Source organism: Aspergillus tubingensis (genome assembly GCF_013340325.1).
Source record: "Aspergillus tubingensis WU-2223L DNA, scaffold_1, whole genome shotgun sequence".
In the NCBI taxonomy this organism is placed as follows: Eukaryota; Fungi; Ascomycota; class Eurotiomycetes; order Eurotiales; family Aspergillaceae; genus Aspergillus; species Aspergillus tubingensis.
The window spans coordinates 1427088-1447734 of record NW_023336275.1 but is presented as its reverse complement, the minus strand read 5'-3'; the positions used below and the strand labels follow the sequence as shown (position 1 = coordinate 1447734).

Genomic DNA, 20647 nt, shown 5'->3' with positions numbered 1-20647 from the left:
CAATACGTAGAATATATTTTCATGCCTCTCGACTGGACCGTTCCCTTTTCCGCCTTCTTGCCCTAATATTGATAATAATTACTTTTCCTGCCCTCTCGACCCTTCTATCCGCGCCTGGAAAGCCATGGCTGGAGATTTAAGAGGGAGACGAACTTCCCAAGAGCCAGAGGTCTCTACGAAGGAGTCCTCGCCGGGCTTTTCTCCTTTTGAGTCAGCGTCCTCGGTTACCTCCATCGATGGTCCCAACCCGGCTGTCCTGGTAGGCTATGCCTGCCGTGTTGCAGGTGCAGACCGGCCCAGCAAACTCTGGGAAAATATCGTCCAGCAGAAGGATGTGCGATGCAAAATGCCCGCGGATCGGTTCAACGTCGACAACTTCTTTCATCCAGATGGCACCCATAAGGGCACGGTCAGTGAGAGTTCCCAATCCATACCCCTGTCGCTACGCTGTGTCCGAGCATGTTACGCTGATGAACGCACCAGACCAACGCAAAATATGGCTACTATCTCGATCAGGACCTGGGTCATTTTGATCGAAGTTTCTTCCGGATCTCAGGCAAGGAGGCCGAGGCAATGGATCCCCAACAACGACTGATCCTTGAGGTGGTCTATGAGGCATTGGAAGATGCCGGAATTACCTTGGAAGAAATCAACGGCTCACGCACTTCTGTGCTATGCGGGTCCTTTACCAATGATTATAATGCGATGCTGACCAAAGATCTCGAACACTATCCGAGTTACACCGTGACCGGCACGGGCAATGCTATCCTGTCGAACCGGGTCTCCTACGTCTTCAATCTGCAGGGAATGAGTCTCACCATTGATACTGCCTGCTCCTCGTCCCTGGTGGCCTTTCATCTGGGAGCACAGTCTGTCCAAAGTGGGGATTGCGATACATCCATAATTGTGGGCTCAGCCCTCCATTTTGACCCAAACATCTTTATCACAATGACAGACTTAGGCATGCTCTCCGAGGAAGGCCGTAGCCGTGCCTTTGCCGCTGGTGTCAAGGGCTACGCGCGGGGTGACGGTGTCTGCGCAGTCATACTACGCGGACAGCGACAGGCGGAGCTGCATGGCGATGATATTCGAGCGGTCGTTCGAGCGACCGGATCCAACCATGACGGGACAAAACAGGGCATCACTCTCCCTTCTGCCGCGGGACAAGAGGAGCTCATTAGGAAGACATACCAGTCGGCAGGCTTGGACCCGGCTGACACCACTTACGTAGAAGCCCATGGAACGGGAACTGGTCGCGGAGATCCCCTGGAAACGGAAGCCTTGGGGACTGTGTTTGGCTCCAAGCGACGCCAGCAGCCACTATATGTGGGTTCGATTAAGAGCAACATCGGTCATACAGAGGGGGCCTCTGGGCTGGCCGGCATTATCAAGGCCACCATGGCCCTGGAGAAGGGCCAGATTCCCCCCAACATGCATTTCAAGGTTCCCAACCCCGACATCAAGTTTGACGAATGGCAGATCCAGGTTCCCACTCAGCTGGTTGAATTTCCCCTCAACGCACACGGTCACCGGCGCGTCAGCATCAACTCTTTCGGCTATGGTGGTGCCAATGCACATGTCGTACTGGAGGATTACCGGCCTCACACCATCCAGGAACGACCGCCTATAGCTATCCCAGCCGCCTTCAAGGCGGCGGCGCACGAGCGCCCGTTCCTTGTGCCTTTGACCTCCCATACGGATAAAGCTGGGAACCTCTGGACCGAGAAGCTCGTGGAGTATCTGGACAAACACGAGGGCTGCGATATAGCCGACTTGGCCCTAAGTCTGTCCACCTCCCGCTCGATGCACGCCCAGCGGTCTTATGCCATCGGAAAGAATGTCACCTCCATCAAGGATAGCTTGCGCAAAGTGCCGGCCTGGACCAAAGCCAACAAGCAGTCCCCACGACTGGGGTTCGTCTTCACGGGTCAGGGTGCGCAGTGGTACGCCATGGGTCGCCAGCTAATGCAGGAATCTCCAATCTTCCTTCAGACCCTGCAACGGACGGACCAGGTGCTCAAAGCGCTCCCCGATGGACCCCAATGGTCGGTTGTGGAAGAGCTCTCCCGGACCAAGGAGGACTCCCAACTCAGTCAGACTCACCTGTCACAGCCCATTTGCACCGCTTTGCAACTGGCCATTCTCGAGCTTCTCAAGAGTTGGGGTGTCGAGCCCACCGCCGTTGTCGGACACTCGTCCGGCGAGATGGGCGCCGCTTATGCAGCTGGCATTCTCTCCTTCGAAAGCGCCATGTACGCCGCGTACTACAGGGGGCTCCACATGTCCAGTGGCGCTGCACAGGCCGGTCCAGATGCTGTTCCTGGAGCCATGATGGCCGTTGGTCTGGGTGAGACAGAGGCCCTGGCTGAGTTAGAGGCCTACAAGGGCAGAGCTGTCATTGCCGCCGTGAACAGCCCGTCCAGTGTCACCTTGTCCGGCGATGAGGATGCCATTATCGAAGTCCAGAAGAACCTGGAAGCCCGCAAAATCTTCGCCCGCCGCTTGCAGGTCGCGCAGGCCTTCCATTCCCACCACATGTTCCCTCTGGCCCCAGCCTACGCCAAGGCACTGAATGACTGCCCGGGCTTCTCGTCGCAGCCCTCCGATAAGGCCCGCATGTTCTCCAGTGTGACGGCGCGCGTAGCCGATGCCGATCAGATGGGAGCGGAGTACTGGACGTCCAACATGACAGGTACCGTGCGCTTTTCTGATGCCCTGGTGGGTATCCTGTTGGACGACTCGGAGAATCAGAATGTGGATGTGCTGGTGGAAATCGGACCCCATCCAGCCCTCAAGGGGCCGGCCCGGCAGGTGATGAAGAGTCTGAACATGGACCTTCCCTATTTCTCTTCCCTCACGCGTGGCACTCCCGACTACGACGGCCTCCTCGGGCTCGCCGGGCAGCTCTTCCAGGTTGGCTACCCCGTTGACTTGCCAGCTGTCAACAGCGATGCCTACCTGTCTGAGTCGGGTCTTATCGGCATCGCACCTCGAGGCCGTCGCCTGAAGGACCTCCCCAGCTATGCCTGGGATCACTCCGAGCGCTATTGGGCGGAAACCCGATTGATCCACAACCACCGACTGCGCACACATCGCCACAGTCTGCTGGGTCATCAGATGGCCGGCTCCATCGACAACCACGTGCGGTGGCGCAACTATCTGCGTCTGCGCGAGCTGCCGTGGCTGGCGGATCATGTCATCGACGGCAAGGTGCTCTTCCCGGCGGCAGGCTACATGAGTCTGGCCTTCGAGGCTGTGGCGCGCACCCGCGGAGGCATCCAGCCGGCGCAAGGGTTTGCCTTGCGCAACGTATCCATCAAGGCGGCGTTGGTGCTCGACGACTCGGACATGGGCAGGGAATTGATCGTCGACCTGCAACCCCAGGTCACCTCCGCCATGTCACGGTCCGATATTTGGTATGAGTTCAAGATATTCTCTTATGACAGCCAGTATAACTGTACGGAGCATTGCTCGGGACTGGTGGCCGTCGACCAACCGTCCACTATCCTCGCCGCCCCCGATCGCGACCAGCGACTGAAAAGCAGCACAGCCTCTGCGCCTGTCAGTCGCTATTATCGCCATCTCAGCGACATCGGCCTGCAGTATGGCAATGAGTTCCGCTTGTTGACCGGCAGCATCGAATCCGGGCCCGGTTTTGCCTGCGCCAGCCTCACTTTCAGTCCGGATCAATATGCGCAGCAACCAGCGGATGTGACCTTTGTGCATCCCACGATGCTGGATGCCACCTTCCACACTATCTTCCCGGCTCTGGAGCAAGTGCTGGGTCATGACCTGGATTCCGCCTTTATTCCTACCTTCGTGGAGAGCTGCCACATCTATCCAACCATGCTGGCCCTTAAGGATGCTGTCGGGCCGCAGGAGGTATGGGTGGACACCGCAACGCAGCAGTCTGGCTTCCGCTCGGCCATCAGCCAGCTGCACGTCGAGATGGCGGCCACTGGCCAACCGCTTCTGGCCTTCTCAGGCCTGCGAGTGACTTCGCTTGGCAGTGGCACTGATGCCAATGACCGGTCTCTATTCTTCCGCACGCGCTGGCAGGTGGCCTTCGATCAGCTCAGCGCTGATACCCCCCGGCTGGCAAAAACTTCTCGGGCGGAACTAGTCGATATGTTTGTTCACCAGCACCCCAACACTCAGATTCTCCATGTCACCAATGGGGTTGAAGAGACGGAGCAGGTTCTCCAGGCCCTGAGTGGCCCCAGCCAAGAGCGACGCCGATTCAAAACCCTCACCCCCATCACTGCGGATGGTGGCTGCTCAGCAGGCGAAGCATGGGAGCAGCTCGCCGGCCGATGGCCAGGACTGGTTCTTCTGGAGGAGCCAACTGAGCAGGGCTACGACCTTGCCGTTATTACAGCTCCCACATCACGCAGTGTGGTGTCCTTCCTCAAGCAAGACGGCCAGGTGATTGCGCCTCTAGGGTTCTCGGAGCCCCAGCTTGAGAGGCGTCTCCAGACTGACCAGGCTTCGGTCTGGAAGACAGCTATGACCGCCCCTGATGAATCCAGTTCCAGGCCACTGGTGATCGTCCATGCATCTCCCCCCTCCAGCCGGACGGTTGATCTCATCTCCCGCCTCGGGGCCTCCCTGAAACATCGCCCGACCTCCTGTATAGGGTTCAACGAGGTATCCAAGATGTCACTTGTAGACGCTGATGTCGTTGTTTTGGCCAGCTTGGACAGCCCTCTGTTCATGATGCGGGATTCCACCAGCGAATCTGTATTTGATGCAGCACGAGCCTTGCTACTGCGGCCCCAGCTCAACCTTGTATGGCTCCTTGAAGGTGCCACTGACCAAGTGCCCGAGAACCCGGTGAGCGCCATGATCATTGGCCTGATGCGCGTGGCCCGCATCGAGAATGAAGGATCCCGCATTGTCACCTTGGATGTGCCAGTTAAATCTTCTCCCAATTCTGTGGTCCCCTTCATTACGCAACTGCTGAATCGCGACATTGTAGACGAGGAATGGTCCCTGCGCGAGCACACCCTGTTTATCCCACGCATCGAAGCCGATGATGCACTGAATGCCAAGGTTCGTGGCGGTGTCAGTTCAGGGCCGAAGCTGGAGTCGTTCAGCAGACAGCGTCCGATCAAGCTGACCGTCGGTCAAGTGGGCCGGTTGGAGAGCTTGGTCTGGGAAGACGACGATGAGATGCTGCAGGATGACTTAGGGCCAGATGAGATCGAGATCGAAGTCAAGGCCTCCACGGTGTCAGCCCGTGATGTCGCGGCCGCCACGGGTGCCATTGACGACTATCGCCTGGGCGATGAATGCGCCGGTCTGGTGCGACGCGTAGGGAACCTCGTGGATCCGACCAAGTTTCAGCCGGGCGACAAGGTGCTGTCCATTCGCCCGGGTCAAGGGGCGCATCGCTCGGTCGTCCGCAATCCAGCCTCGTGCTGCTTCCGACTGGGACCTATGCCCTTCGAGGACGCGGCAGCTCTGCCCCAGATCCTGGTCACCCCTTACTATGCATTGATCGAAATCGCCCGCCTGCAAGCCAAGGAAAGCGTGCTGATTCATGCCGCGGGCAGTGGGGTGGGCCAGATGGCCGTCCAAATTGCCCAGATGGTGGGCGCCAGTATCATCGCCACTGCCAGCTCAGAGGCGGAACGCGCCCTATTAACCAAGCGATACGGACTGTCAGCAGATCGGATATTTTCGTCGCAGGACCTCAGCTTCGTGGATGGGGTGCAGAAGCTGACCAGCGGCCGCGGCGTGGACGTCGTTCTGAATAGTCTCACGGGCAAGCTGCTGCATGGATCCTGGCGTTGTGTGGCCGCATTTGGCCGGTTCGTGGAGATCGGTACGCACGACATCCGGGAGAATGCCATGCTGGAAATGGCACCTTTCCAGCGCAATGTCCTATTTGCGGCCGTTGACTTGGTGAACCTGTATGCCACCGACCAGGCCCTTGGGGCCCGTCTCTTCCAAGAGGTCTGTGACTTGTGTCATGTCGGCAAGCTGGGGCTCCCCGAAACTATCCGGGGCGTGTCTTATTCCGACGCCCCTCAAGCCTTCCGTCTCGTGCAAACCGGGGAGCACATTGGCCAAGTGGTACTGGTTGCTCGCGAAGACACGCAGGTGCCCGTCAGGCCTGCCACCTGGAGTCGGCGCGCCAACCAGTTCCACCCAGATAAGACCTACCTGCTGGCAGGAGGTCTGGGAGGGCTGGGCCGCACCTTGGCGGAGTGGATGCTGCAACGCAATGCTAAGCATTTGGTCTTTCTGTCGCGGTCTGGCGAGTCTCGCGCTGAGGCCAAGGCCACCGTATCGTGGCTGCGGGCACACGGTATTGACGTGACCGTGTATAAGGGGGATGTGGCCAATCCGGCCGATGTGCAAGCCTGTGTGGGTGGAATTCGCAACCTGGGTGGAGTCTTCCATGCAGCCATGGTGCTGGCTGATGCCGCATTGGAGAACATGACTTACGCGCAATGGCATCAGTGCGTACAGCCCAAGGTGGTTGGCGCCTTCAATCTCCACCAGGCCACCAAGAGCCTGCCCCTGGACTTCTTTGTGACATTTTCCTCGGTTTCAGCCTGCTTTGGCACGCGGTCCCAGGGCAACTACGCTGCAGCCAACACCTATCTTGATGCTCTGATGCGGTACCGACGCCAGATTGGGCTGCCTGCTTCCACGATGAACTGCGGTCGCATCACTGGCATGGGTGTCGCTGCCGAGGCAGCGGCCTTGGAGCGATTCATGGAGCAAGAAGGTTTTGACGGCGTCAACGGTCAAGAGCTGATGCAGCAAGTCGAAGAGGCCGTGTTCGGGGATGGCCAGTCTCAAGTGGTCTCCGATCGCGGCGTCGACCTCTATCAGACAATAACCGGAGTCATCCTCACGCGTGACGACGTGTATTGGGCCTCTCATTCCCTGTTCAAGAACCTCTATCAGAACCATGACTTCGATCGGCATTCAGGCCAGAAGCCTGGAGAGGTCAGCTTGCCCGTTCTTTTCGCGCAGACTACAGACCCGGAACAGCGGGCTGGTCTGTTGCTGGAGCGCTTTGTCGAGAAGCTGGCCGTCTCCCTGGGCGCCAGCAAGGAGTCGCTGAAACCGGCGGATCCCATCTATGGACTCGACTCGTTACTGGCGGTCGATCTGCGCAACTGGTTTACCAAGTCCCTGGGCGTCGACGTTGCTTTGTTCGATGTGATGGGGGCTCCGTCCATTCGTGTTTTGATTGAGAAGGCCGTGCGCCTGTACGGCGAGCAGGAGAAGAAGACTGGCCAGTCCGCGCCCAAGAAGGCCGATAACGCTGCTGCTTCTGCATCCTCAAGCTCGTCCCCAGGAAGCAGCGGCAATGTCACCACCATCGGCATCCCTACGGCAGATGTGTCGCGTCCTTTGCCCTTGTCCACCTTTCAGCACCGTCTCTGGTTCGCCCATAGCTTTGCTGAGGACAAATCCTTCCTGAATATTCCAGTGACCATGCATCTGCGTGGAACCCCGGATCTCTCTCTCGTCCGTCAAACGCTATTCGAACTGCAGGCAAGAAACCCAATCCTCCGCACGGCCTACCAGGAGGGAGACGAGTATGCGGAGCAGACGGTCCTCCCTCCCTCTCCGTTGACGGTCAAGTTCCGGGATGTGTCTGCTGCAGAAAACCCAACAGAAGCCCTGCAAGCCCTGGTCTCCACGCTGAAGCGCATACAGCTGAACATTGAAATCGGCCAGCTGATTGATGCCACCCTCGTTAAGGTGACACCAGGAAACTATGCACTGGTGCTCATAATGCACCACATCTGCACTGACCGCGCCAATACCGATCCCCTCCTCACGCAGATATCGACCTTGTATGATACCCTGCGCAGTGGCCGGAGTCTCAATTCCCTGCCTGCCCCGAAGATCAATTATGCCGACTTCACTCTGTGGCATAATCAGCTGCTCGAGTCCGAGTTGATGGCATCCCATATTGACTACTGGCGACGCACGCTAGCCGGCATTCCCGTCGCCAGTCCTCTGCTCCCCTTCGCCTTGACCGAACGCCCCGCGGTCGACGATTACTCGCGCGAGAAGCTCGCCGTCCAGATTGACGCATCTCAGCTCAAGCGAATCAAGCGAATCTGCACCCAGGCCCAAAGCAGTCCCTTCCAGTTCATCTTTAGCGCCTTCCGGGCCTTCCTCTACCGCTTCACCGAAGATCCGGACCTGACCATGCTGATGGTAGATGGCAACCGGCCACACGCAGAGTTCAGTGACTTGTTAGGCTTCTTCGTAAACATGACTCCCATCCGATGCCAGGATGCTTGCGTGGGCACCTTTGAGCAGCTGCTTCGCACCATGAGCGGGCGCATCCGTGAAGCCATGTCCCACAGCATGGTTCCCTTCGATGTGATTGTCAGCGAGACCAAGGTCCCCCGGAGCCTAGGACATTCTCCGTTGGGCCAGGTGATGGTCAACTACCAGCAGCCTGAGGGCCAGGCCGTTTATCAAGCCGGCGACTTTGTTTTGCACAAGCTTGAGGCTGAGAACATGCCTTCGGCCTGTGAGCTGAGCTTGGAGGCGCGCGAAGATGCAGAGCACATGCTACAGCTGCAGCTGGAATACTCTACCACCCTGTACGGAGCAAAAGACATGCAGCGCTTCTTTGAGAATTTCCACACCTTCCTGTGCTCCCTCGTTCAGGACCACCGCCAGCCTATTCCGAGTGTACCTCTTGCCGGCGCAAGTGAAATCGAGCGGCTGAGCGTCCAATTCTGGAATCACCCGCTGCGGGCCCATAGTTGGCAGGATACTTCGATCATTGGAAGAGTGCTCGGCTTTGCTGACACCCAACCAACGGCTGTGGCGGCGAGCACATCCGAGGGCGAGAGCATCACCTATCGGGATCTCGTGTTTGCTGCCCGGCGCCTGGCTTTCTCGCTGCAAGATGCAGGCATTCGTCCAGGACAACATGTGGCCATCCTGGCGGAACCCGGCATACCCTTCGTGGTCTCCATGCTCGGTATCTTGTTCAACCGCTGCGGGTACCTGCCCATGGACTCGACTATGGCGGTGGGTCGCTTGGCATTCATTGCGGATGACTCCGAAATGGGGTTGTTGCTCTTTGATGAGGCCTGTCGCGGACTGGCGTCCCAGGTCAGGGCCCAAAGTCAGGGATCTTATGCCCTGTTGAGTATCCGCGATGCCACAGCCACCTGCGTGCTGTCCGATGTGCATCACCCCCTTCCCAGCGACCCGTGCTACATGTTGTACACCTCGGTAAGTTGATATAGGCTGTCACATCTAAGATACGGCTCACGAAGGCTAACCCACGGATCCCTTTATCTCTCCGCGAAATACAGGGTAGCACTGGAACTCCTAAAGGCGTCCGTCTGTCCCAGACAAACCTCGTTGAAATGCTGGCAGCCGCACAGCAACACTTTGATTTCAACTCGAGAGACCGATTCCTACACCAGATCTCTCCCTCATTCGACCTATCTGTAGGAGAGCTATGGTGGGCCCTGACAGCAGGAGGGCAGCTCTGCATTGCCACCAAGGCTACACGCCGTAACCCCGTACAGCTGGGTGACTACATCCGCGAGGCCGCCGTGACCTTCACCTACTTCACGCCGACCCAATTGGCCCTCGTTCTTGAGCACAATGGCGCCGCCATAGCCGCAAATCCCAACTACCGTATCTCTCTGCTCTGTGGCGAGCGATTGCCCGCGCGCCTGGCCGACGCCTTTCACAAATTAGGCACCTCGGCCACGCTGTACAACTGCTGGGGACCCACCGAAGCCGTGGTCCAGACGACCATCCATCGCTGCGAAGGACCGATGGCAAAGCAGCTCAACATCCCCATCGGCTATGCCCTCGGCAACTGCCGTCATTACATCGTCGACGCCGCCATGAACCCGTTACCGCCGGGATTCGTGGGGGAGATCTGCATCGGCGGTCCGCAAGTGGCGCAGGGCTATTGGAATCGTCCCGAGGTTAACCGTAAGCAGTTTGTGCGCAATCCCTTCTGCAGCCTCGACGATGAGGAGCGTGGCTGGACCATGCTCTTCCGTACGGGTGATCGTGGTCGGTTCTTGCCCGACGGCCAACTAGAATTCCTGGGCCGCATCTCGGGTGATAAGCAGGTCAAGCTGCGCGGGCTGCGCATTGATCTCGGGGAGATTGAACATGTTCTGCATCGCGAATCCTTTACCTCTGAGGGACAGGGAATCGTTGACCTGGCTGTCGTGGCCCGGACGGAGGACGAGGATCCAGCTTCGCTAACGGATGATCGACAGCTGATAGCTTTCGTCGTGCCCAAGAAACCCCTGCCCACCAACTACGAAAAGGCCGCATATGCTGTGCTCTTGCAGGCACGGGCCAAGGGTTCCTTGAACAATTACATGCTGCCCAGTGCCTACCAGTTCCTCGACGCTCTTCCAACCACCACCAGTGGTAAAACCGACCGACGTAGTCTACTTACATGCCCGGTCGAGTTGACTCGTCCGATCCAAAAAGCAGCAGACAGTTCAGCCTCCTCTTCCGCCACCCCGACGGCCTCTGGTCAGACAAAGCAATCGGCTCCGCAGAAGGCCCAGCCAAAGACCCTCGACGCGGTCCGCCGTGCGTGGCAGGCCATATTAAAGCTAGACGCGCCACCTGACCCCACTAGCCACTTCTTCCAGATGGGAGGCCAGAGTCTGCTTTTCCTACGTCTACAAGGCAGACTGAGAAGGGAATACCCAGTGACACTAAGCCTGCAGGACATGATCCAAGAACCTACTCCTAAGCACATTGCCGACTTGATCGACCGACAGCTCCGTGGAGCAGAGGCCCCCAGCCAAGAAGGGATGAAGAACGACGACAATAAGGCCAAGGCAAAGAAGGCCATGAGCAGTCACAGCGCAGAAGCCATTGACTGGACTGCAGAGACAACCCTTCCCATGGATGATCGCTTCCATCCTTCCGAATCTCATCCTCCTGCAGCCGTGACCAACCTCCTACTGACCGGTGCCGATAGCTTCTCGGGTGTCCATCTACTAGCCCATCTCCTTACCCAGCGGCCCGGTGTGACTGTCTACGTGCTGGGCAGCTATGCTCCGCTCGATCATGGACAGATTTTCCAGAAGTTCATGGAGTACAAGCTGCTTAATGGGGCCCTTACGCCGGAGCGTATTCTGACAGGCATCCAAGTCGTTCCCGGATTCCTGGCCCATGAATCCCACTTTGGCCTCGCTGCCGCCGACTTCCAGCGCCTTGCCATCTCTATCCATGCGATATACCATCTGGCCTCGGAGGTGTCCCTGCTCAAGACATACCATGATCTCAAGCACCTTAACACGACTTCAGCGCTTACCCTCATCGAGCTGGCTAATCTGGGGGCCCGGGGCAGCCGTATTCACTACCTGTCCACCTGGAGTGTTCCCCATCTGCAATCCTGGGAGCAGTCGCAGCGCAATTTCTCCAGCATTCAAGTCGACGAAATCAGTCCCATCCACTTCGCTCCTCCTGCGACCGTTGACAATGGCTACTTCAAGACCCGCTGGGCCACGGAGATGCTCCTCACGCGGGCCGCGGCGCGTGGGTTCCCCGTCACCATCTACCGTTCGTCAGCCATCTCGGGCAACACCGTGACTGGCGTCCCTTCCTCTGACCAGGATATCGTGCGTGGTATGGTTATGGACATGGTGCGTCATGGGGTCGTCCCTCAGGCTGGCACGTCCGATGTTCCTTTCGTGGTCGATTTCATTCCCGTCAACTATCTCGCGGACGTATTGGGCCATCTAACCGCGGTGCACGACACCACTCGACCCGCCGGGCTGGAGGTCCTCCACATTACCAACCCCAAGCCCCTCTCGCTTGACCAATTGCCTCGGTTGGCAGCAGCCATTCGAGGTGATGGCCACAGCGCTCGCTCCGTGAGCGTGGAGGGCTGGCTCGAGGCGCTGGAGCAGGCGGTCGGCGAAGATGAGCAGCTGCGTCTCGAGACTTTGCGAAACTATTTCCTCAATGGGCACAACATGTTTGCTCTAAACTGCCGCAAGGCAAATGCCTTACTGGCAGACAAGAAGGAACTTGTGGCTTGCCCTCCTGTGGATGAAAATTATTTGAGAGACTTGTGGATGGGGACTGCTTAGAAGCTAGTACTATGTTTGTTTTGATTTGAGTGTTTCGTTGCTTTGTGGGATCTAAAACCTAATTAGTTGTGTCTCCATAGGCCACCGGGACCGGCCTGTTCTTCCTGAAAGGCGTCTTTCCTGTTGATGCAAATAGTGAAGTAGTATCTCTAATCTGAATGACAAGATCAGTCGTGATGAAACCTTTCGGCATGTCAACTCAAATCCCTAGTCAATCACGTAGCTCTCCACGTCATTGTCGCTTTCTGATCTCATACATGTATCCTCTTGACGTCTTCCATTTGAAGATCCCCGCTGTATGGGTCTTTTGATAGCACTTCCTGGTTCAGGGCCACACTTGGGGAGAGAGAGTTTGTTGAATTCAGGTTGCATACCGCCGACGTTTCATTTCCTTCAAACAGTTGAAAAATGTATGAATCTAGTTTCTACCGCCTTGGATTAGACTAGACCCCTTTTTGATTCATGTATCCGCGGATGAGTCGACCTGGCAAGGTACGACTAGGCTCACGGGAGCGGACCGAAGGCAACCTTGAATTTCACGTCATGTAACCCTGATCCACCTCATTCTCTCCGCGGACCGAGTACCCAGGATCCGCTAGCACAACCTCCAACTCGTCCTTGACGCCATGACTTGTTGACAAGTCCGTGGGTAAGCTTAGTTCAGTAGTCGAACGACTTCACTATCAATCTCGAACAAAATCTGCTTCTCCACGTTCCGCTCCGCCACTGGCACGCCAACCGGCAGTTACATTTAGACTTCTGTGGTCTATATTCTATGGCCCCGTCTAGGCAACTTGAGTAACAAGGCAATGGTAGTTTTGGCCTACTGATGACAGTTTTGAGTCGCCAGACGACGTGTGGCCAACACTCCCATTCTCATCTTGCTTGGCGAGTCTCCATCGCAGACAGTATGCCATTCTGGTCCGGACGGAGTCTTGACGCGATATCCGGCTAGCTGTGAGGTCGTCATCGAGTGCGATTGTTCCACTCCCTATCCGTCATGACTATTACCATAACTTTCATCAGATAGTATGTATATAGAGGGCCTTCGGGGGAATGCTGTTAGATCAGTCCATTAGCCAATCGAACAGAAATTAGAATCTGCCCTGAAGCAAGATGCGGTCTCATCTGCAGTCTGCCGTCCTTTTCTCACTCTGCCTCGGTTCGGCGGTGGCCAGCCCGTATATCTACCATCGCCGGCCGGTCTTGCAAGAGTACCTGGGCCCTGAGGCGGATCAAAACCCACCCCAGCCGACGGAGCCATATGACTACGTGGTAGTCGGTGGCGGAGTAACTGGCCTCATCGCAGCCGGCCGCCTGGCTGAACATTACAATGTGGCCGTCGTGGAGCGGGGCGGTTATTATGAGGAGATGACAGGCAACCTGAGTCAAGTTCCTGGATACACAGAACTCTTTGACAACAGCAACACTCCTCCCCGTGATGATGTGGAACATTGGTGGGAGATCCCCGGGACGCCGGTATGAGGATTAGCCCTTCTCCCCAGACCCAATATTTTCTTTCCATCATACAGCAGAGCATTGACTCCTCATTGCATAGGAAACCAATAACCGCGCCTTGAACTTCACTGGTGGAAAGATGGTCAGTAATCTCCCCGGCTATGCCATTACTTCTATGAACTGTTACAATATTGATCTGACTGTTGAGATAGATTGGTGGCAGTCATGCATTCTCCTATTTTGGTTACCTGCGTCCAACCTACGGAGCCATGCAAAAATGGGCCGATGAGGTTGGGGATCAGTCCTGGACCTACCCCAACACAGAGGAATATTTCGACAAGTCCATCAAGTTTACTCCTCCTAATTCCACTACGCGCTTGGCCAATGCTACACCCGAGTATGATCCCAGCCTCAAGGGCACTGGGCCTCTGGAGATTACCTACCCGCGCTGGGTGCACCCCTTCAGCACTTGGTTGGCCAAGGCCTTTGATGCTCTGGGGGTCAAGCATACCCTGAGCTATGCCAATGGCGAGCTTCTTGGCTCCAGCTGGATCCTAGACACCATCAACAGCACCGACGGCACCCGGAGCACCTCCTGGACAGCCTACGTCAAGAATGCCCCGCCGCCAAAGAAGAAGCTCGATATCTTCACCTTCACCCTCGCGGAAAAGATTCAGTTCGATGGGACCAAGGCCACGGGAGTGGCCGTCACCCGCGAAATTCCCAAAAAGTCCGGCGGTCCCCGGTCAATTGAGCAGTTCACCATCGAAACGAAGAACGAATTGGTTCTGGCTGGTGGTGGTGTACTCTCCCCGCAACTCCTTATGGTCTCAGGAGTTGGGCCAACCAAACAATTGCAAGAGTTGAACATTGATCCAGTCCTGGAAAATGATGCGGTGGGCCAGAACATGCACGATCACATTGTCTTCGCAGTCGCCTATCGGGTGAAAACGCCAACCAGCTCAATTCTGTTGGATGATGAGAAGCGCTGGCATGAAGAAGATCTGTTCAAAGAGAACGTCACCGGCATGATGACCAATTGTGGTCCCGACTTTGGAGGTATTGTGGATATTCCCAGCGATCTGCGAAACTTCTCGTCATCGACCAAAGCAGGTACGTGTTAGATGTTTTTGTTTTCTATCACACTTTAGATGGGTTTACTGACGGGGCTTTCGAAGACCTGGGTTCCTTGCCCAAGGATTGGCCCGAACTTATTGTCGTTTCCTTCCCGCTGGGTCATGACTACCCAGACGATGGCTACAACTATGCCTCCCTGATGGGCGTTCCTATGACTTCCATGTCAGTAGGAAATATCACTCTCAGCTCCACCAAGATGAGCGATAAGCCTATTGTGCACCCGCACTGGCTTACCAGCACGACCGATCTGGAAGTGTCAATTGCATCGCTCAAATACATGCGTCGGATCTTTGAAAACCCAGCCATGGAGCCCATCATTATCGGCGAGGAGTTTGCTCCTGGTCCTGAAGCCGCCACCTGGGCTGAAGTTGAGCATGCCTTGAAGAACAGCTTCCGTTCGATGCACCACCCGGCGGCCACCCTGCGCATGGGTCGTGAGGATGACCCGAATGCCGTCTGTGATAGTCGGGGTTCAATCAAGGGATTAGACAACGGTAGGTTACTATCTATCCTTTTGTCCCCTTGTGATAATCAGGTGAAAACGGTTGGCTAATCTGTCTGCTTCTCTTCAGTCCGAGTTGTCGATCCTTCGGCATTCCCTTTCCTGCCCCCCGGTCTGCCTCTTGCCCCTGCCTGTAAGTTTACCTCTTACAGACCAGTTACCTACCAATGGAACTTGGGACACTAACATAATGCAGTCATGTTGGCCGAAAAGATTACCGATAACATCATCAACGACAAGAAGAGCGGAAAGAAGAAAGGCCACGATGAGCTGCGCACGGACTTGTAGATGATTAGACTTTCAAAATAGTAGCCCTTGTCTATGGAAATGGTGCTATACTTGCGACAGGTGCTTTTGGCAGACTATACTGTCTAATTGTCACTGGCCACATTCACTTGCATCCATTGTTGTAGAATAAGTCTCTTTATTAATGATATTATGGCCTCTCTTTGGTCGATAATTTCCCTCTAAGTCCATGCTGTATGGGAGAACATGAGAGTTTGGAGGACGTGCAATGTGTTACTTCGGCGACTTTTGCCCACAGGATGAAACTACGAGCTTCAACTCGAACGATCCGGGGGCAGCACAACCGTGGGAGCTAAGCTTACCAAAAATGCTAGACATCTTCAAGCGCTTACAGAGACAAAACGAAAGTCGTTTTCTCTTATGTTACAGAGCTAGTTGCTCTAAAACGGCTTTCCAAATAAGGCAATATTACCTGGAGCAGAGTCGATGACCTCACATTGCGCGCGGCCAAGTTGACGTCCCGTTCCACTTGCAATCACGATATATGGTTCAACGCTAAGTTATGGTATGCCACTTTTCCCCTTCCTATTCATAGCGCAGTACAACTTCCGTTCTCAATTTCCGTGTGACCAAGTCTTCTATCAAATTGTATGTCCGCTGCTGGGTCAAGATGAACGAGAGGAATATGTTTGGAAAGCGGCCTTCAACCCTCATAATGTTTTTTCATGTATACAAGCAGAAATAAAAGAGATGTCTTACGTGATTCATGCAGTTGATCTTTGTTCGAAATGAGGGGAAGGTGATAGCCAGTCCTCCAGTATCTTCACAATCCTATCGTGCTGATAAGCCTTCGCCGCCAAAAGTGCTTTTCGTCCCCCAACATCCTCGGGGAGAACATCAGCTCTTCGGACTGCAAGTAACCGACGTACCACGTCTTCATGACCATTCAGTGCGGCTTCAGACAAGGGCGAAAACCCAAATCTGTCTTTCAAGTCAGGATTGGCATTTCCTGTATACAGAAGTATGTGAACAACAGCTGTGTGGCCGCTAGTGGCAGCGTGTATGAGTGGCGTAATTCCAAGTGAATCTGCTGCATCGACATTGATTCCTTCTGTTGAGAGTAGCTGCATAACAATATCTTCGTGGCCTCTAGATGCAGCGTATGCAAGTGGTGTCATTCCATACCAATCTTTGACATCAGGTTCAACGTTTTCTTTTGACAGTAGTTGCATGGCAATGTCTGTGTAGCCTCCATATGCAGCGTATGCAAGTGCTGTCTTCCCATCCAAGGCTTTTGCGTTTGGATCAGGCTTCTCTGTAGCTAGAATCCTATCCACAAGGGTCTTATTGCCACTCCATGCGGCGTAGAGCAAAACGGCTTCTGCACACGGGCTATTCAAGTGAGAGAAGAGGTCATCCATGGTAGTTAGTAGCTCTACAATCTCACCCCATCTATTTAGGGCTGCGCATTGAAGCATTCTGTTCCAACCTTGCTCGGAGAGGGGTACCTGGAGACGTAACAACTAATTTTAGAATAACGCCAGACGCCAATGGGGCTTCTTTCGAGGATGAGCAACACCTACCTCCGTGCAGCTCATTTCCAAGAGCGACTTAATCATGGCAGGATTTGAGCGTTCGATGGCCAGTATCATTGGCTTCTTGCCAAATTTATTTGTGGAATTTACATCAACGGGCCGTGTTGCTAACAGTCGATTGAACACAAGCTCGTCATTACGCTCGATAGCGGAGCATAAATGAGCAGTAATATCGGCATTGTCTCTCATTATCAGTAAATCAAACATCTTCTCCCGTCCATATTGCATAGCACAGTGTAATAAAGCCTGATTAGCCATGTTTTGGACACTCAAATTTATCCGATCCATTGTGATAAGTTTGGTGAAGATATATTGTTGCTCAAATCGAATGGCGTAATGTAAAGGCGTGTCGCCGTGTACATCGGGTGCATTCAAGTCAATCTCGCGCATAGCTAACATTCGGTCGAACATGGAGTCGCGGCCGTACTGGATCACGTAATGTAGATACTGCTTTCCATCTTTGTCCTGTAGATTGAGGTTAACATTGGTACGTGTCATGAGGCTCGCGAACATAGCTTCTCGATCAAATTGGATGGGTGTAACGGAGCGCCATTTCGATGCAAGCGGTAGAGGAAGCTGAAGCGTCTTGCAGCTGGCTTCGGATGATGGAATCGAGAAATTCTCTATGGTCATTCCTAACAGCATAGGAAACCAGAAAGTCAAGTTCACGCCTGCTCGGTATAGAACCACATGGCTTGTCTTTACATATTGCCAGAATTAAATTCGATAGGTCATATTGGGCAAGGATATAAGGAAGACATGCAGATTCCGTGTGACGACGGGCTTTGTACCTCTCGAAAAAATTGCTGCAACGCTTCCAGCGAGAGAAATTGAAGTTGCCAAGAAAGCATCCCTGGCGGATGCCACCCTTCTCTGCAGCTTCAGAGTGTTGAAGGACATTGTGGACCGCGTATTGTAGGAATGGGACCTTTCGAGAAACAGAGCCCCGTAAGGCCTTGAGCTCATCCCTGGAAGCAGATGCAACATACTGCTCCTCTGCAATGCGGTTGCTAGTTTCGGAAAGGAGGGTGTTGTTGCAACACTGCTTCAGTTGATCATGACTGGATGCCTCGAAGTTCCCCTGATGCTCAGGCCAGAGCTCGCGCAATCCATTCTCTTTCAGCAAAAAATCTCGGACAGACTCGTGTATAAATTGAACGGTCTTTGCTTTTGATCTAGTTGTCTCAGCGAGCCCTTTGGAGGCGCTCAGTACGAATCGATCGATATCCTGCTCAGTTACGTCTTCAGGGTCCCAGGCCTCCGTCAAATTGTCGGGATCGGCAGAAAGGATGGCAAAGTACAATTCCTCTCGTTTGAGCGGTCGTCTTGCAAATAGAATCCACTGAATACTCAGTAAGAGATCCTCCATGTTCGCAGTATCCCTGGTCAGTATGTCTTTGAAAAGATCACTAAGTTTGGCCGGAATCTCATGAAGTCTCTTGCGGAGGGCATGCAAGCGACCGCGCTGGAATTCGCGGTTCAAGATCCGCACAACAAGTACCTTTTACAAGAAGATCCCTGAGGCCTTCGCCTGGATCTCGCGTCGAATATCTTCGGCTTGCTTACTGCGCCCAATTTTGAGCTCGCTTTGCAGGTATCGAGTGATATCGTCAGCGTGACCTTCCTGATCCTCCAATATCAGTTCAAGCCCCTTCTCGATAGCAATGTGGGGGTAATGACGGCTTGAGAAGCAGACGTGAAGGCGGACTTTTGATGATATCGCATGCTCTCCAAGGGATTGGATGAAACCAACCATGGCGCGGACCTGTTCTTCTTCGCATTCGTCAAGAGCATCGATGAAACAGATGACACGACGACCGCCAAGTTGTGAGATTGACCGGCGGAGGGTGCACTGAAGTAACTCATGACACCAAGGATACTTCTCGTCCCAGCGCTCAAAGTTAAGTTCGTCTAGGAGTACCTGGAGTTCTGGGACTTTTTCCAGCATTTGCGCCAACAAGGACCGGTACATCCCCAATGTCGATTTTTCCAAATCTTCCCCTCTAGCATTGAAGAAAAATGAGAAGACCTTGGTGTCTGCATCCACTTTTGCATCGGCCTGTAGAAATGCGAATTTCATCATAGTGGATTTGCCACTCCCTGCCTTTCCCTTGATCCAGAGAAAGCCACGGTGCTCGGGGAAACGATTGCTGTCCATCCAGTTCACGTATTCCTGCTTCTCAAGAAGCCATTTGCAGGTTTTGGCATGCGCAGGCTTTATCGTAGCTTGCCGACTCTCGTGTTGATCAGGTCGCAGAGCATCCATCATCGATGCGCGGTGCTGGGCAGCCGTGATTGCCTCGGGAACAGCAGGGTCAGAGATAGGCCCAGGGCCGCAGACACCGATCGTAGCAAGCAGCTGCTTTGCATATGCAGCCGCGGTTGCAGCCGCATAGCCCTGCCAGTCCTTGTTTTTATGCGAGTCTGAGTAGTCCGAAACACCTCGAATGACAAGACTTGGAAAGTTGTCCATAAGCCCAGCCGCCTCCATTTCGAAACATAATATGCCATTGAGCTCCGCTGCTAACAAATCGCGGGTTTGTGCATGCTTTATCACTTGGTTCCCGGATGCGATCAGGCCGTAGTGAACAACCGGCCGATCAGAGCTGCGTGTCGACCGGATCACTAGTTTTTCACGGTCGCAAGACTTGCAGGTCGGCTCAGCTGGGTCATGCTCGTAATCTGAAGCAAAAAGAAGGTCTCTCAGAGAGCCGGGGGACGTGAAAGTTTCTACCATCCGCGGATTACGCGCCAGCATCTCAGATATCAGGACGGGTATCTGGCTGCCATTGCGGAGGTCCGCCGCCCGAAGGTTACTGACTGCTGTCAGGAGGGCAGTGGATGGCTTATTCAAAGTGCCTGTTCTTTCGAAGTGCCCTTGGCTGATGGCCTTGCCATAGTCGTATTGCACCACGCCCTCGCAGCAGGGAGTGGGAATGCTCACCACGACATCCCCAAGCCGGATATCGACCGATGCAGACGGCACCCCTCCCCCGATCCCGACCATAACTAGATGACAAATCGATCCAAAACTGATGAACATATTGCTGGCGACAGTGGCTGCTGATGTGGTGCCATAGATGCCGGCGGGGAGACAAGCGATCACGATATTATGACGGCCGATGGACCCGAGGGTATACGAATTGCTGTCTCGCGCGTGGGTGGGCAAGGCTGGATGGATCTGATCCAGCATGGCCATTGCTGCCGCTGCCTCAATGGCAAGAGCACACACCCAGCCGATGGTGTAATCATCGTGGGAGAGTCGCCTGGGGCTCTCTCCCAAGTCGAGTTTCCTCCGCTTCGGGGGGGGATGCAGGAGATGAGGCTGTCGATGCTCCATGCGAGGAGATGTAGGGATGTGACGGGCTTTTCCCACAGCTTTGACTTATTAGAACAAGCGTCTTTATGCCCGGGTGTTGGTGAATCAGTCTCGAGACGGTTTTTTTTTTTTTCTGTGCAGATGAGGGAAAAGTGGAAGAAAGCCATCAATTGATAGCGCCCAAGTGTCCGACCGGCGAATCTCTCAGCCCCGCCAGGTCTGATGGCGTGGCAGTGTACTTAGTATGCATTTCCTGCATATAATCACACTAAGTGCAGAGCTTGCAGTGGGCTTGATGCCTGAT

The 20647-nt window shown here is 54.7% G+C and overlaps 4 protein-coding genes across 4 annotated transcripts; 2 read left to right on the top strand and 2 right to left on the bottom strand.

Annotated features, from left to right (window-relative positions):
- Positions 1 to 124: 124 nt before the first annotated feature.
- On the top strand, positions 125 to 12086 carry AtWU_00500 (lovastatin nonaketide synthase; the record flags this gene model as incomplete). The annotated part of the gene is made up of 3 exons (XM_035495616.1): positions 125 to 409; positions 484 to 9231; positions 9315 to 12086. The coding sequence occupies 3 exons, from the start codon at positions 125 to 127 to the stop codon at positions 12084 to 12086; spliced, it is 11805 nt and encodes a 3934-aa protein (XP_035351509.1).
- A 1116-nt stretch (positions 12087 to 13202) lies between these two features.
- Positions 13203 to 15471, top strand: AtWU_00499 (GMC family oxidoreductase; the record flags this gene model as incomplete). Its single annotated transcript, XM_035495615.1, has 6 exons — positions 13203 to 13565; positions 13645 to 13686; positions 13757 to 14657; positions 14723 to 15175; positions 15254 to 15316; positions 15380 to 15471. 6 exons carry the CDS (start codon positions 13203 to 13205, stop codon positions 15469 to 15471), a joined length of 1914 nt encoding a protein of 637 aa, XP_035351508.1.
- A 722-nt stretch (positions 15472 to 16193) lies between these two features.
- On the bottom strand, positions 16194 to 18393 carry AtWU_00498 (ankyrin repeat domain-containing protein; the record flags this gene model as incomplete). The annotated part of the gene is made up of 3 exons (XM_035495614.1): positions 16194 to 16952; positions 17013 to 17718; positions 17816 to 18393. The coding sequence occupies 3 exons, from the start codon at positions 18391 to 18393 to the stop codon at positions 16194 to 16196; spliced, it is 2043 nt and encodes a 680-aa protein (XP_035351507.1).
- A 135-nt stretch (positions 18394 to 18528) lies between these two features.
- Positions 18529 to 20364, bottom strand: AtWU_00497 (purine and uridine phosphorylase; the record flags this gene model as incomplete). Its single annotated transcript, XM_035495613.1, has 1 exon — positions 18529 to 20364. One exon carries the CDS (start codon positions 20362 to 20364, stop codon positions 18529 to 18531), a length of 1836 nt encoding a protein of 611 aa, XP_035351506.1.
- Between the last annotated feature and the right edge of the window lie 283 nt (positions 20365 to 20647).